Source organism: Branchiostoma lanceolatum, chromosome 16 (genome assembly GCF_035083965.1).
Source record: "Branchiostoma lanceolatum isolate klBraLanc5 chromosome 16, klBraLanc5.hap2, whole genome shotgun sequence".
NCBI classification, from domain to species: domain Eukaryota; kingdom Metazoa; phylum Chordata; class Leptocardii; order Amphioxiformes; family Branchiostomatidae; genus Branchiostoma; species Branchiostoma lanceolatum.
Window position 1 is genome coordinate 10,988,065 of NC_089737.1, and position 14,719 is coordinate 11,002,783.

The following is a 14,719-nucleotide window of genomic DNA, read 5'->3' on the forward strand; positions in this document are numbered from 1 at the left end:
TGAACAACAGTGGATGAAAACAAATTACGTCACGAAGATAGGAAAGACCATTCCCACACCTTTCGGTGTAAACGGCGGAGCGCGTCTCCGTTCTATAGCTGATGATGTTATACCCTGTATATTCTTATGTCAACTGAGTTTGAATCTACCGTTTCAATTTCAATTTTACAATTTTAAGAAGGAGTTGTCAGTATCAATTTTTAAATGTGTTACAAACCTCTGTAAAAAGCCAACTTAATTCAGACATAGCGTCTGCGAAGTTGCACTTGAAGAACAAAAGTTTCAAAGTTTCAAGTTTCAATGATACATGTGGCTGATGGTCGCTAACAAACATGAGACCTTACATCTTACATAGCTACCTAAATAAAGATCAATACCGGATACATAATGATGATGCAATTATGACCATTCAAATTACACTCTCTCTCGTGCACTTTCCTCCACTAGCTACGTATCCGGTCATAACATCTACCTTTGTTTGGACCCGAGACTTGGTGTAGGACTGGCTGGAGCTCTCCGTAACATGCTAGAGTGCGATTGCTCGGTCATGTACAAAACGATCCTCTAGCTACGTATCCGGTCGAGTCATAACAGTTACCTTTGTTTGGAGACAGACTTGGTGTAGGACAGGCTGGAGCTCTCCAAGTTCAGAATCATGGTCATCTGTTTGGCCAGCCTCCCGCTCATCTCGCTCTCCGTGTTACTCAGACGCGTCATCTCGTCGCTATGGGAACGGAGCAGCCGCCTGACGTCATCAGCCGACTGACGCATCTCGAAAAGCTGGCGGGTGTGGTTGGAAAGTGTCCTGCATGGCAAAAGGTCGTGTAAGGAATCTTACCATTTTTCTAGTTTTATCAGGAATTTCATGACGACATTGCTTATAGATAAGTAACATTTTCCCTTTCTTAATTTCATCTCAAGTCTATGTACATTTTGTTTGTCTGCTTCTTTAATTGTGTTTTATTCCGACTGACGTTGAAAATAACTATCACACTACCCATAGTCCATAGATAAGCTATTGCAATTTTTGATGGAAAGTACATTGTTCGCTTCTGAGTTGCAAATTTTGGTAAAACATGCAATAGAAAACGGTTGACTAAATCTAGACCATCTTGCATATGTCAGTGCCTCACCGTTTTATGGGATTGAGTTGATCGCGAACCTCTCGTTGAGCAGACACGGGCATCCGACCGGCTCCTGACTGGATCGAGCCTCTTGCTGGTAGATTGGCCTGAAGAGTGTCCACTTTCTCTGCGAGTCGTGACAGCTGAAACGATTTAACAATTGGTATTCAAGGAGTTTTAAGCACAAAAGCATAGTTACAGTCACTGTTGCAATTCCTATTGCTGCAGAGCTAAAAACCAAACGCACAAGGCTAGTCTCATCTTTCACATGTTCCGAATGTCTTTGATAAGATGGATGGAGAATTTTTGTGCCGTATTATAAAATGACACCGGTATACACCACGTGATTACACGCAAAGACTATGTCTCTAAGTCTAACTTCTGTAATGTTGCTTATTAGTAGTACATTTGTTACACATAAACGGTCACCAAGCCTACCGATATCTATTATGAAAGAATATACAAGGTCAGCATGAGCATTCATAGACCCAGCAATGTGTTAAAGGTTATTGGGAGTCTATAACGTCCCCCGTCCAGGTAGGACCCGTTTCTTACGCCACATTTCTAGAGTGATTGGATAAGATAGCAATTCAGTTGAAGTTTCCCGTAAACTAAATTTTATGTGTTGGAGAGCATACACAGTGTATATCTTCCTAATATAAATGATGAATAAACAATGAAACGTTAGCTCACCAATGTTGCCGAGCTTCGTGCAGATGATTCAATCTGGGACTGAGACGCCTTCTGGTCTCCAAGCGCCTTCTCGAAGTCGGAGATCTGGTTGTTCTGTACGTCCATGTTGTTGAACAGTTGAGACATCGCAGAGTTCTGGTTACCTAGCGACGCGTTCAACTTCGACACCAAACTGGTCTGGAGAGACATGACGAATCAGAAGCCTTATGACGTACATATACTTGAATACAACGTAACACTTAGGAAAACACTTTGTTACATGATTTCTTTGTTGGACTTAACACACCAGTACAATATGCACAAGCTGTATAAGACAGGACTGTAAGGTTTGATCCACTCACTCCTGGAATCCGGAAACTCTTTTCGATAAGTGTGGTGGGTTCTTTAACGTGTCCCGACGGCCCTTACCGAAACTAGGTACTCATTTTGCACATGGGTCGAGTGTCAAGTGCCTTTCCCAAAGGCACAACACTGGGGCTTGCTAGGGATTCTATCCCAGAACCATTAGATTCCAAGTCAACAACTCTATTTACAATACCATCTTTCAACCTGATCGAATAACTTGATCTACAAAAAAAGTGGTTCTCCTTGAATGGACGTTTCGACACGAATTGCGGACAATACCGGCTAAAATGTTCAACTAGCACATACCATGGTGGAAGCACGCTACAAATAAACAGTTATATGGACCATTGCCATATGTCACCACAGTGGTGAAACGTCGACGGCTGAGTCTCGCGGGCCACGTTGTACGTAGTAGTGAACCAGCGGGAAAGCTTCTGCTTTGGAACCCGGACGCAAACAGAAGGATTGGTCGACCAATCACAACTCTCAAGAAACTCATAGAAACTGAAACTAATTTGGAAGGACAGGAACTCCTTTCTGCAATGAATGACAAGACATTCTGGAGGACCAACTTCTCTTGCTGCACCTCGTAAGAGGAGGAACGATGATGATGAACGATGAGCACATACCTGGAATTTCATCTTCTGCTGCAGAGTGAGCATGTCGCGCTTGACCCTGATGACGTCCTGTTTGGCCGTCTCCACCGTGTCCCACATGTCCCGCGTCTTATCGTCGAGATCTCCTATCAAGTTGGACTGCCAACAATCAAACAGAACAGTCGTCTATTAAATCACAAATACCGCACCTTAAGCAAAAGTCTACAGTTAGCACATCTCTGTGATCTAAGAATTAAAAAAAGCCTTGAGAAATAGCCTTGAAAAATAGCCCTTAATATTATCATTTCGACAGGAATACCTGAACGATCGAACGACTAAAAAAGTAGCTCGGAATCATTATGACTAGACTAGACTAAGACTATTAAGACTATTTCCGAATCCAAAGACATGATTGTATTGGCAACTTGATATTGACCTTGGACTAGGATTCCGGCGTTGAGTCCCCATTTAGCATTGCCTTTGGGTCATGCATTTCTGAACGAGCGATTACGAAAAGCAACTCTTAGTCTTCTAGACTGGTACCAACCTGTGAGGCCATGACTTCGTGGATCCTGCTACTCTTGATGTCTAGCCCTGTCACCTTAGAGACGTACTCTGTGATAAGATTCTCCATGGAATTTACCTGCGAAACAAAAGAACGTCTTAGTACATGTCCTAAATTTAACTCGAGATTCTATCATAACCTCGTCGAATTGTTTTCTAGATCAGAATGAAACAACCACAAAGCAAGGCATAAAGAAAGAAAACGCAGAGACTCCGATAGAGAACTATCTGTTTTCCAGACGGCCTGTCAAAACTATCATACCAGTACGTAATACATGAACATATATGCAGACTATCACGTGATAATCACGTGTCTATTAAAAACTTTCACGTGACAACCACCCACCTTCAGCTGCACGGTTTTCCCATCTGTTTTCAAGGGGGCCTGTCAAAAATACCATACCACTACGTAGTACACGTATGCATCTGTGCACGTGATAGTCACATGTTTATTGCAAACTTTCACGTGACACCCACCCACCTTCAGCTGCACGGTTGCTAGACTCTCCGTGACAGAGGACAGTTGCCGTGCCGACTCCTCCGTCAGTTTGTTATCCGGTACCGGGTCCGGCGGCCTGATGCTCTTCGTTTCCAAGATGTCCACTGTGCCCTTCATCGTGCGTAAACGAAGCTCCAAATCGGCCAACCTTACAGGAACAGTAAGAAATAATATTCACATGTATTTATTTTGATAGTGGAGGTACGCCTAAGCCTCTGCTTATGGTAAATAGGTAGCATCCTCTCAAGCCAGGCTGGACGCGTGTGCATGTCAAGCAACGACCCTGGCGTAAAGGTCTGCGTTTCGTCCTTCTCCCTGTGTCATCGCTTACCAGTCGTCAGCCAATCAGGTCAATCAGATACTCACCCTTCTGGTGTCGGAGGGAAAGTTACCAGCCAATAGATTTTCTCTTGGCCAGTAATGAGAGGATGATTAGGAACAGGCCTTAAGCTTAGCTATTGGTTGTTCAAGAAGACCCACTGGCCAAAGCCTTTTAAACCCTGTCACATAAAAAAAGAAAGGTTGTGGCTTCTATTTTACTTTTCAATTGATACTGTCAAGAAAATAAGTAGGAACTGCCTCACCTTGTCTGCACTTCATCCCAATCATCGCCCCACTGTAGGGTCTCCTCCTGCAGTTTCCCCAGCCCCGTCCGTAATTGGTCCACCTCATTCTTAGTCACTTGCGTTGCCGCACCCAGTACCGTCAACTCCATGGTGTCCATCTTTTCCTCTAGATCGTCCATGCGATTTGCTGACTCCAGAAGCCTGAACACGCTGCCCTGCAGGGCGCTGACCTCCAGCCGCAGTTTCCTAAGTTCTGTCGTGTTCACAGCGCCTCCCTGGATGGAGCTCAGGCGTCCTCGGAAACGGCTCTGCCTGTAGAATCCGTCCAGTTCGTTGAGTCGCTGAGACATGCTCTCCGTGCGGTCCTGTAGCTCTGCGATGGACGTGGCGTGACGGTTACTGTTGCTCTGTACTCGGTCCATCTGCCTCTGCAGCTGCTGTACCTCCGGGACAAGAGTCGTGTAGCTCTCTATCAACCCCCTGTTCTTGTCTATGTCTTGTCTCATCTTATTGCTTACCGGATCTCTAGAGTAGCCTGAGAGAATCCGGCCGAACATCCCCTGTTCCAAGCGGCCGATGCGGGTGCGGATCCGGCTGACTATGGCAGTGCCGACGTCAGGGCCACCCGCACCTTCGGTTCCGGAGGCTTCCAGGTCTCTCAGCCGTGTGTCCACGTCGGCAAGCTTCAGGAGCAGAGGTTGGTAGGAACGGAACGTCTCGTCAATGGCACTGACCTGTGTTGTGCACAGAGAATACTGAATCATCCGTCCTGTTCAACGATACATGGTTCGATAAAGAATCATAATTGTTGCAGCATACTGCTCAACCCCAAATCCCATGGCATTATTTAGCAGTTGGTATGTGGTCATGGTAAACATATGAATATGCATATGGCATCCTTCGGTCAATATTGAGCTTAGTAAGCATACTGTCATATCAGATGTAGTTCTAGACAGCTGAAACATGTCCTGTTCCTAAAATGATGGAATATTTTACGTTTTGTGAAAACCAGAATCGTATTTTTATGCATATAATGTAATTTCAAACATGTTAGTAAAACATATTTCAGCCGCAAGGCTGCCAGGTTTTATGCAAATGAACAATTCTATTCACAATTTCGGAGTCAGTCGGTGTCGTTACCTTCAGCTGGAGGTCGGTGATCTCACTAGTAGAGATGCTCTGGCTGCCGGTGGAGACGACCTGACTGCGGATCCGGTTGATGTTGTTCTCCACGTCTGTGACTCTCTCCCTCAGCTGCCGGAGTCCCGCCACGTCATCACCGCCCCCTGCCGATCCGACCTGGCCCTGCAGCACCGACAGCGACTGTTCCATCCGCTCCAGGCGGGTCACCGCCGTGTCCAGGGCTTTGGAGGACGCGAAGTTCCCGCCGCCACCGCCTCGCCCAGCGCCTGCCTGTACTTGTCGTTCTAGGTTCACCAACCTGAAGATAAGATCAGAAGGGAAGGTGTTGTTATGAAAGTTGAAATTTTACTTTCAGATCAAAACAATTTGTTGACTGGTCTCACAGCCTTCTTCTGAAATAATGGCCCAGTCAAGTATCCTTGCGGAAAAGTGCCATCAGCATAATGAATCAGTATTGGATGATTTACAACAAGTCTCGGAATAAAACTACATCTTATATTGTGAAGTATGTATACAACATGATGCCATTATGTATGATGGTAGAGTCAAACATGTACCTTTGACCACGTCTACATAAGGACCACCTGATCATTCTGACCTCTTTTGGTGCACCCTGGGATGATTTTTACCATTGACACTAGCATTTAGAATCCTATCTATAGTGTCAGTGGCACCTGTTCACATAGACCATGGAGATTTTGTTGTTCCGTGAGTGGTCTTTTTCGACAGATTTGACTGTTTATGTACTCCAATGCTATAAGAGAGATGAACGTACCTGTTTCTCAGCTGTGATACGACTTCGCGGATACCTGACGGTTCGCGGCCGCCTCCCATGTTCACTTTCAGCATGTTGACCGTCTGTTCCAGGCCGGAGATCCGCCGGTACATCTCCACGTACTGAGTGTTGGAGATGATCTTGGACGGTACGGTTTCCTTCTGTGGGGAGGAGACACTGGTTTGATAACATACGAGAGTTTTCTATCCCGTTTAGGTCTTATCCCAGATGGGTCGCGCTGGAGACAAGCCGTTTGGGCCTTTACCTACACAGTGACGTCAGTCAATGTGATTGACAGAAACGCAAGCGGTATTTTAGTCACGCCCAGGTTTCCATTTTTGGTCCGACTTGTTTGGGATTGAGAACTGGCGACGTATCCAAAACGGGTAGCTGTGCTCACGACCTGTTTGGGATATTCTAGAAATGACTCTAAGTGTATCTAGGATAACGACCTGTTTGGGATGCAACAAGTGTGCATGCGCGTGATGATCACCTTTGTTCTTACATCTACACCAGACTTCATGAGATGCTGGAAAAATAGTAGAAACTGGACAAATAGGTTGAAGAATTTGCCAAAGAAATTATTCAATCGCCAAAGGATCTAAACACTCTGGCCAACTAGCCTCATCGGCCAATGTCTAGACTACCACTTATCCAGCAGTCCTAAGAGCCTGGTAGAGACTAGCGTGGAGGATGAAACCAGAGCAGGCTTGTGATGTGAAAGTTTCCACCTTTAGATGAACAGACAGGGAAGCAACTTACGCTACTGGCTGAAGAGAAAGAAGGCTAATTGAAGAGAAGTGATCTTAAAAGAGAACAGCCGTGACAAGCCATCTTTTTACTTTTGCTGATCCGCAAAAGAATCACTATTTTTCGTAAGCTCACCTTCTCGTCTGTATCACTGACCTTGATTCCTCCACTTGAAATCAAGGACAAACCCTACATAACGAAGATAAGGTTGTGACAAACAGGGGTGCCCAAGTGTTTGATTTAAACTTAGGTGCAATGCTACATTTGCTTGCTGATACTTGCTTGTTTTTCAATGGCAACTGGCAAATCTTTGCAACTAAAAAAAAGCGTGAAATGAAGTTATTTTTTCAGCGAGTGATTGCAAACTATCACTCCTCAAATGTTGCTTTGCTTTGTTCGGGGACCAATTGCAAGATAATTAGAAAGTGTGTAAGGAAACTGTCACCGTGACCAAATCTCATGATAGATAACGTTTTGAGTTAGCCTAGATAAACAAAACTCTTTTAAAACTAGTACTGTAGCTGCCTTTTACACCATTGATTACAAGCATGTGCAAGTCTTATGCTGGAACTAGCGCTTCTTGGCGTGGGTTTCTGCTTACTGGATACATGTTTTAGCCATACCTGGTTTTCCATCCGTGTCACAGCGTCCCCTAGCTCCGACACCTTGCGCTGCAGCTCTGACATCTGGACGCTGGAGAACTGCGCGCTCTTGATCTGCAGCACTTTGACCGAATTCTCTAGTTCGGACAGCCTGGAGGTCACCTCGCTAGTGTCACCACCTTGACCTTGACCTATTTCTCCAGCAGTCTGACCTGTGAACAGAACAGCAACGTTCTTTATTTACAACCAAGTATTTAACAAGATTCAACGTTTCGGTGACCGTCTGTCATCTTCCTCTTCAAACGTTAAGTATTGTCAGTTGTGTCACATACAAAGATATTTTTATATCATGGATCGGATTGTGAGCAGTGACATCTAGCTGCAGTGCATGGTGGACCAGTCAGAATTGCCCTGAAGACGATGACAGATGGTCATCGAAACGTCGGCTCTTGCTAAACATGTGGGTGTCAATAAAGAACTTTGCTATTCAGTCATTCACCAACCTGATGAAATAATTCACGGAAAAAGACTCTTTGTACACAACCAAGTGGTTTATTCTACCTGCGTTTCCGTGACCACCTGTCACCTTCCTCAGAGCAATTTTGACGCGGGTTCAGATTGCACTGCAGTATAGGTGTCGCTGCTAACAATGCGGTCACAAACGTAAAGTATTGTCACATACAACATTTTAAGTTTGGAACCGCATTGTTAGCAGTGACACCCGTGCTGCAGTGCAATGTGAACCCGTCAGAATTGCCCTGAACAGCATCGATGACAGACGGCTATCGAAACGCCGGCTCTTAAAAAAACTGTTGTATTAAGTGATGTGAGTTACCAACCTGATGACATTATTCACTGACCTGTGAAGAATCGTCTCTCTATATTCCTGATGGCCACGCCCATCTTGGTCATCCCGGTCTGCAGCCGGTGGATGCGGTTCCTGTTGTTCTCCACGTCGCCGCCCATGTCAGACACGGTCGACACGTACGTGATGAGGGACGCCTGGAGGTCGGTGTTCATCCTAAATAATAAAAAAGATACTAGCACTTCCAGAAAATAAGGCCTCAAATTTGAGCGTCCACGCCGCTACAGTGCTTTGGAAAGCCACTTGGGGGACCATTATCGAACTTCGATTTGTACCTATTAAATATCACGAGGAACCATCCACAGCTTCTCGAGTAATGCTGTCTATCTGCAAACACACCAGGAGGCCCATTCTTTAACGTGACCTCCGTCTTACCCGATACTCACCCACCTAGAACTAGAACCTACCAAATATCATGAACATGCATAAACAGCTTCTCGAGTTCTGCTGTTTACATCATCCCCATAATAGCAAAATTGCAGCTGTCTACAGCTAGCCTGGGTGCCATTCTATTTCTACCGGGGCTCCTACACTCGCTGCAGCCACCCCATCAAAGCAAAACCGAAACATTACCTTCAAGCGAAGGTGATGATGACAAAAAATCAAATTGTTTTCCAACCAAGGAAATTCGGCTCAAACTGATTTTTCGACTGAATCGCTGAGTCGTCTTTAGCTATCTGACCCAATTGTCCTGAACACGAGACTAAACAGAGAAAGCAGTGCTAGTGTGTAACATTTTTAATATCCTTGGTATGACTCGGCCGGCTACCGAACTCACGACCTACCGTATGCAAGGCGAACACTATGTCGACTAGGCTATTGCACCGGTATGTTCTCTGCGCAAAGCCCCGGTAATTCAAAACACAAAGTCGTAAAAGACAGAAAGAAGAGACTTACTGTCGCACTTGGCTGACAATGTCCTCCATGGCTCCCACTTTAATGACGGCAGTTCGCGCCACGGCCTCCAGCTGCTGCAGCCACGTGGTGTGATTCGCTACCGTCACGATCCACGACGCCTGACGTTTCACTCGTGACGTATGCTTCTCCTGTGCACTGATGATGTCATCAACCATGACGTCAACATTTACGTCATTTTCACCAACATCACGTTTTCCTCTCCGTTGTAACACTGTGTAATCTGGGTGAAGGCTCTCATGTGGTATTTGCCCTACTTGAAAAGAGTCTTCCCCCAGCGTTTGGTTCCCTCTGTAACCCCCTCCTGGATCCTCTTCCTCTGGTTTCCATCGCGTGTGCAGGTAAGTGATCAACCGCTTGTTGGTTCTCTGCAGTTCCAAATTTCTCCGCTGGATGTCGCGCGATTTCTGTATAGACGTCGTGACCATGTCTCTGAGCTGTCCTTGCGTCTTTTCCACTGTCAACTTCAGCTCGCTGTTTTCCCTCACAGAACTGGACACGAGAGCTCTCAACTTGCTGTTCTCTCGTTCAGTTCTAGTCACACGAGATAACACGTGATTCAGCAAGGTCTCTATCCTTGCAAACTTTTTCTCTGTCAATGAGGGCGATCTGTCTGTAGTGACATCGTCCGTATCAAATGTTTCAGAGCTTGTTGTTGCTGGAAAATCGTCTTGCCGTTCCCCAGTGCTCTGTAGCACCGCTCCATCGTCTCTTGGTGGTCCAATTAACGTATCAGACGTGACCTGGGAGTTCTGAGCGTTTGTAATCGTCTTCACACCCCAGAATAACATCCACAGGAGAACATACCTGTTAATAGTTCTGTATCTATCCATGATGGCACATCGACGAGTGCGGATACTTTTCAGCCACTGAAAAGTCTAGTACCCACCTTTCGTGAACTTGGCACGTCGACAGTCTGTGATTTGGCTTGTCGCCGATAACTTGGGTCGTACCCTACTTCCTCCGTTTGGGTTCGGGTCGGTAAATCCAGCTCCACTACTGTGTCACTAAGGGAGCTTTACCCCAACGGTCTCCGTAATCTGTTTTGATCACACTTGTTGAACGAAGTGCCCTGGTTACAAGGTTGATCCAAGGTTGGAGCAAACAATATCTTCCCCACCTCAGCTCAACCTTCTGCTTCCAGCGCAACTGCTCCTGTTTAAGTCGTCCCCGATTTTTGGTCACTTTCCAATTCCTTGATCTCCTCTCGTGATCACGTTTCTCGCCCGGTCATCAGGAGTTTTCCCCGCGGGATTTCACGAGAAATGGCGAGATGAAATTAAAGGTTTCTAGGTTTGCGCAGGTGTAGTTGTATTTCTTCTCTCTCCCGTGTTTGAGCAGAGTCGTCCGTAAATCTTGATTGTCCTTTTAGGGACACAAAGAGGTTTCCTGTCACGGTGGCACGAGTTTTCCCTAACCCTGAGCCCTGCAATTGATTCTCCGTCTGACAAGCCGCGACTCTTGACGACACCGCGACCTCCCTTCGCGTTGCCCCGGCAACGGCTCCGGGTCTCCCGCCCTTTTCTTGATCTGGTATTCGTTGTTCCTGTCTGCCAAATTACTCAAGAGTGCTCTGAGTTGTGACGTGTCAGAACGCCATGTGTCCTCAAACTACAAGTTCACCTCAATAACGATCAAAAAAGATACTTTGTTCACAACAAGGCAAACAAAAGTCGCTACATTTTTGGACGCCCACTTGTACAGAAAACGAGATTTTAGAGTGGCAAAAAAGCGACCCCTGACGGCTGATGATGCACACTGCTGTTAGAACTGTCGAATGATATCTAAGTCAGCAGCGGCGCGTTCCTCAGGAATTCTGGTATCTTAAACGAAGCCGTCTGGAAAAACGTCTCGAGGTAGGAATACAAAGGTAGGAATGTTCTTCCACGAGCCAAGAAAATCCACCGCGCCAAGCCAACGGTCCACCCCCTCACGAAATCCAGTCGGAAATTCGAATTAATCCCTCTTCTCTTATCGACTAATCTTTAACCTGAGTCGACGAGACGATATTACTCCTGTGTATCGCCCACGTACCTCGACGGGTCTTCAGCGCGTTCCTGTGCGGTTTGAGGTGACAGCGCAGCGGCGCGACCCAGCGAACCTACGGTAGTGTCGCCTTCCCGACAAAACAGGTACGGTGTCAGCGGTACAGGCCTTCCACTGTCAACAAGCTGACACGACTGACGCAAGTAGGATTCATTCAAGTCTTCACCGCCGGGCAGATATTTCCTCAGCTCAACCTTTGGAGTCTTAAACTTTTTAAGATCTTCACCTTCTTGAACCATACGCACGTGGTTCTGATTTCAGACGTGAATCACTTTCACTTTCGAAGACGTCGTCGATTCATCAAGACGTCTCCATACGTTTGGGTCGCCTCGTCCGAGTTACCGATGTTCGGTTCACTTTAGCGATGTTCGGGTCACTACTTTTGATTTAGAATCCCGTTTCTGTCAGGGTCTCTGTTCTCCAGATGTGGCAGCTGAAAAATGACAAGAAAAAATACACTGAGAAACATGCTAAGACAGATCTACTGTTCAAAGTCCATTTGTAAATTGTACATAATGTGTACAACTAACCTCAATTAGCATTCATCCGCCTGGCTACTTAAATCCGGCACTTTGAAAAAAAAGTGTGTTTGAGTGATCTCTAGTGCAGCACCCCCGGTATGAACAATATGGACATACGGGGGTGCATTTTATTTGTGTATGTTGGGCTGGAGATCTGTTTGGACGTATCATTTCAGGGTGGCGGAATTATGTACCCTGGCGGAATTATGTTTAAGATGTTACACATTAGATCCATGTGTCCAGCGCTCTAGTTTTCCTAGCAGCCGTTAACATTGAGGTAGTCTTATGACCCAAGTTCGCTCTAGGTTAAGGTGCACCGAAGACGAATGGTTTGTACACAGATCCAGTGACACATTCGTGACATACTTGTATTTGTCTTCTGGCGACAAGTTGTAAAATCTGGCGCCCTCATGTGGCTAAACTTTGCGCTGGGGGCCAGCGGACTTTCACCATTCTGTCACGACTTGATTTAGGTTGTAAACAGCCTCGTGTAGATGATATGTCAATCCCTCTGTCACTAGCCTGGAATCAAAACCTATTATAGCCCCCGAGTCTCCTCTCCGTCTCTTTTACGCGGAGGAGACTCGGGAGCTATAATAGGTTTGGATTCCAGGCTACTCTGTCACATACTATCACTCCTCCTATCCCCTCTCTCTCTCTCTCTCTCTCTCTCTCTCTCTCTCTCTCTCTCTCTCTCTCTCTCTCTCTCTCTCTCTTTCTCTCTCTCACTGTCTTCTCACACGTCCTCCCTTTCTGTGCCCTAGACGTTTTCATTTTGTTCTTCTCTGATGTTTTAAAATTCGTATTCCTTCTGTCACATTTTATCATTCCTCCTATCCTTTAATTTGCATTCTCACACGTCCTTCCTTTCTGTGCCCCATGGCCCAGGCGTTATTATTTATTTCTTCTCTGATGTTTTTAGAGTCGTATTTTCCTTCCCCTTTTGTTTGCTTTCCTACCATTTCTTTTGTAGGTTATCCTATCCCCATTCTTCATCCCTGTCCCAGTTCTCATGCCCCGCCAGGCTCTGTGTCCTGACCTAAGCTTGTGACTTCTACCCACGTGCAAACCAGACCCGCAAACGGCACGGGGATAAACCACCCTTAATCCCAAGGGTATAGCTCATCCCTTATGAAATACAAGGGGGTTATCCACTGTTAGCCCCCTAGGTCTGCTAAATCCTTGTGAATCATTGACAAGCTAAGATTGTCACTCAGACCTATTGATAGTACACCACGTTGAATTATCCCGATATGTCTCGGTAAATCGTCACAGATTCGCAAGTCAAGATGCAGCGTTACTTTTCACAGAAGAGCAATTCTCCAAAAGAGATAAATCTACGTTACAAGAAACACTATTTGCCAGTATTGTCAACTATCTGACGGACATAGAGACAATGTATTCTACATTTTTCTGTTCCTATAGCGTACAGGTAAAATTGTTTTCTAAGTGTGCAGCAGCGAAAATCAAATACAACATACCGTATGAATACAAAGACCAGCTCCCCCGATATCCAGTGGCTCCAACAACAGACAGGTTTCTCACTCATTGAAGCGTCCTGGGTCCGTGTGATGCCGCTGGCACTGCGTTGAACTTCATGTGTTTTACAACCGAACAAACACACTGTGGGCGCAGCCGCCGACAGATGTGGTATTTTAACGACCTCTTCGAAGTCTTCAAAAGGACAAACTGCTACAAGGATGACGCGCCCTCGCCCTGAGAAACGACACCCAAGGTATCCACCGTACCTCCCGAAGTTTGTCTTGAACTTGGACCAAGTTTTCAGATCCGTCTCGTATCCTACAGCGCCGATGATGAGATCACGTAATCCTCCTTTAACGTTCCACACACACGTGCAGTGTCGTGAAAACAGCGCCTTGTCTGTTTTTGAAGCAGTTACGGCTGCGAAATACTGTCAGCGAAAATATTTACCCCATTTTCACGTTGTTTGAGTCTTGGCAGTGATGATAGCAGTTACGGTAATTGTCGGTGTCTTCTGACAACCTGATGGCAAATTCTCAATCACCTATCTCTGTCTAGACTTACCACGTCCTACTAACCTACAGACGGCCCGATCTTTAACCAAGAAGGTGAAACGAAGAAGGCGGCGTGAAATCTGACCGTTCCGAGTTTGGCCCCTCTCGTCCTCACCCCCTCCTACGCGGTTGCTCGCTCGTTCCCAGAACACCGAGGGTCAGGCCGGACTTAGCACAAATATTTGGCCGGTACTTGTGCAGCCGTGCAGACGACTCCACTAATCAGACTACAGACTACAGATGTGCGGTGCGGGGCTCGTCAACATCGCCGAGACTTCTCCTGGGAGGGAAAACAGGATGACACCACCGTGTTAGCAACAGGACGACGTATGATAATGACGGCCAAAAGTAGAGCAAAGATGAGGCCATCGTTAAACAGATACAACATCTTGGTAACAAGCCAAGGTAAAGGTTTCAGATCATAAGCCAGGTCTATTTCTAGAGCCACTTTGATTCCATAGCGTCTCCCCCACCACATCACACACACACACACACACATCAACAAAACAGTAATACTGGTTAGCCTCCTTCGCAGAATCCTAGGAGCTAAAAAACGATCTCCACGGCATCAGAGAACTTGGACTAATTGAATCTGGTCTATGACAATTGCGAATCGGTCAGCACTCCTAGAAGTCTGCGAAGGAGACTAAATATTGGTACTGTACACATTTATATCAAA

The 14,719-nt window shown here is 46.0% G+C and overlaps 1 protein-coding gene across 1 annotated transcript in view; it reads right to left on the reverse strand.

Moving 5' to 3' along the window:
• The window catches only part of LOC136422223 (uncharacterized), a 33,611-nt gene extending 22,552 nt beyond the window's left edge, over positions 1-11,059 (reverse strand). Inside the window, exons 1-12 of the mRNA XM_066409869.1 lie at positions 9,420-11,059; positions 8,518-8,678; positions 7,679-7,869; positions 6,306-6,466; positions 5,528-5,828; positions 4,406-5,121; positions 3,804-3,969; positions 3,306-3,401; positions 2,792-2,917; positions 1,818-1,994; positions 1,134-1,267; positions 599-805 (exon numbers count right to left, since the gene is read on the reverse strand). Coding sequence (XP_066265966.1) covers positions 599-805; positions 1,134-1,267; positions 1,818-1,994; positions 2,792-2,917; positions 3,306-3,401; positions 3,804-3,969; positions 4,406-5,121; positions 5,528-5,828; positions 6,306-6,466; positions 7,679-7,869; positions 8,518-8,678; positions 9,420-10,270 — 3,287 coding nt within the window. The 5' untranslated portion in view covers positions 10,271-11,059. The remainder of the gene's footprint in view (positions 1-598; positions 806-1,133; positions 1,268-1,817; positions 1,995-2,791; positions 2,918-3,305; positions 3,402-3,803; positions 3,970-4,405; positions 5,122-5,527; positions 5,829-6,305; positions 6,467-7,678; positions 7,870-8,517; positions 8,679-9,419) is intronic.
• Positions 11,060-14,719: the final 3,660 nt, after the last annotated feature.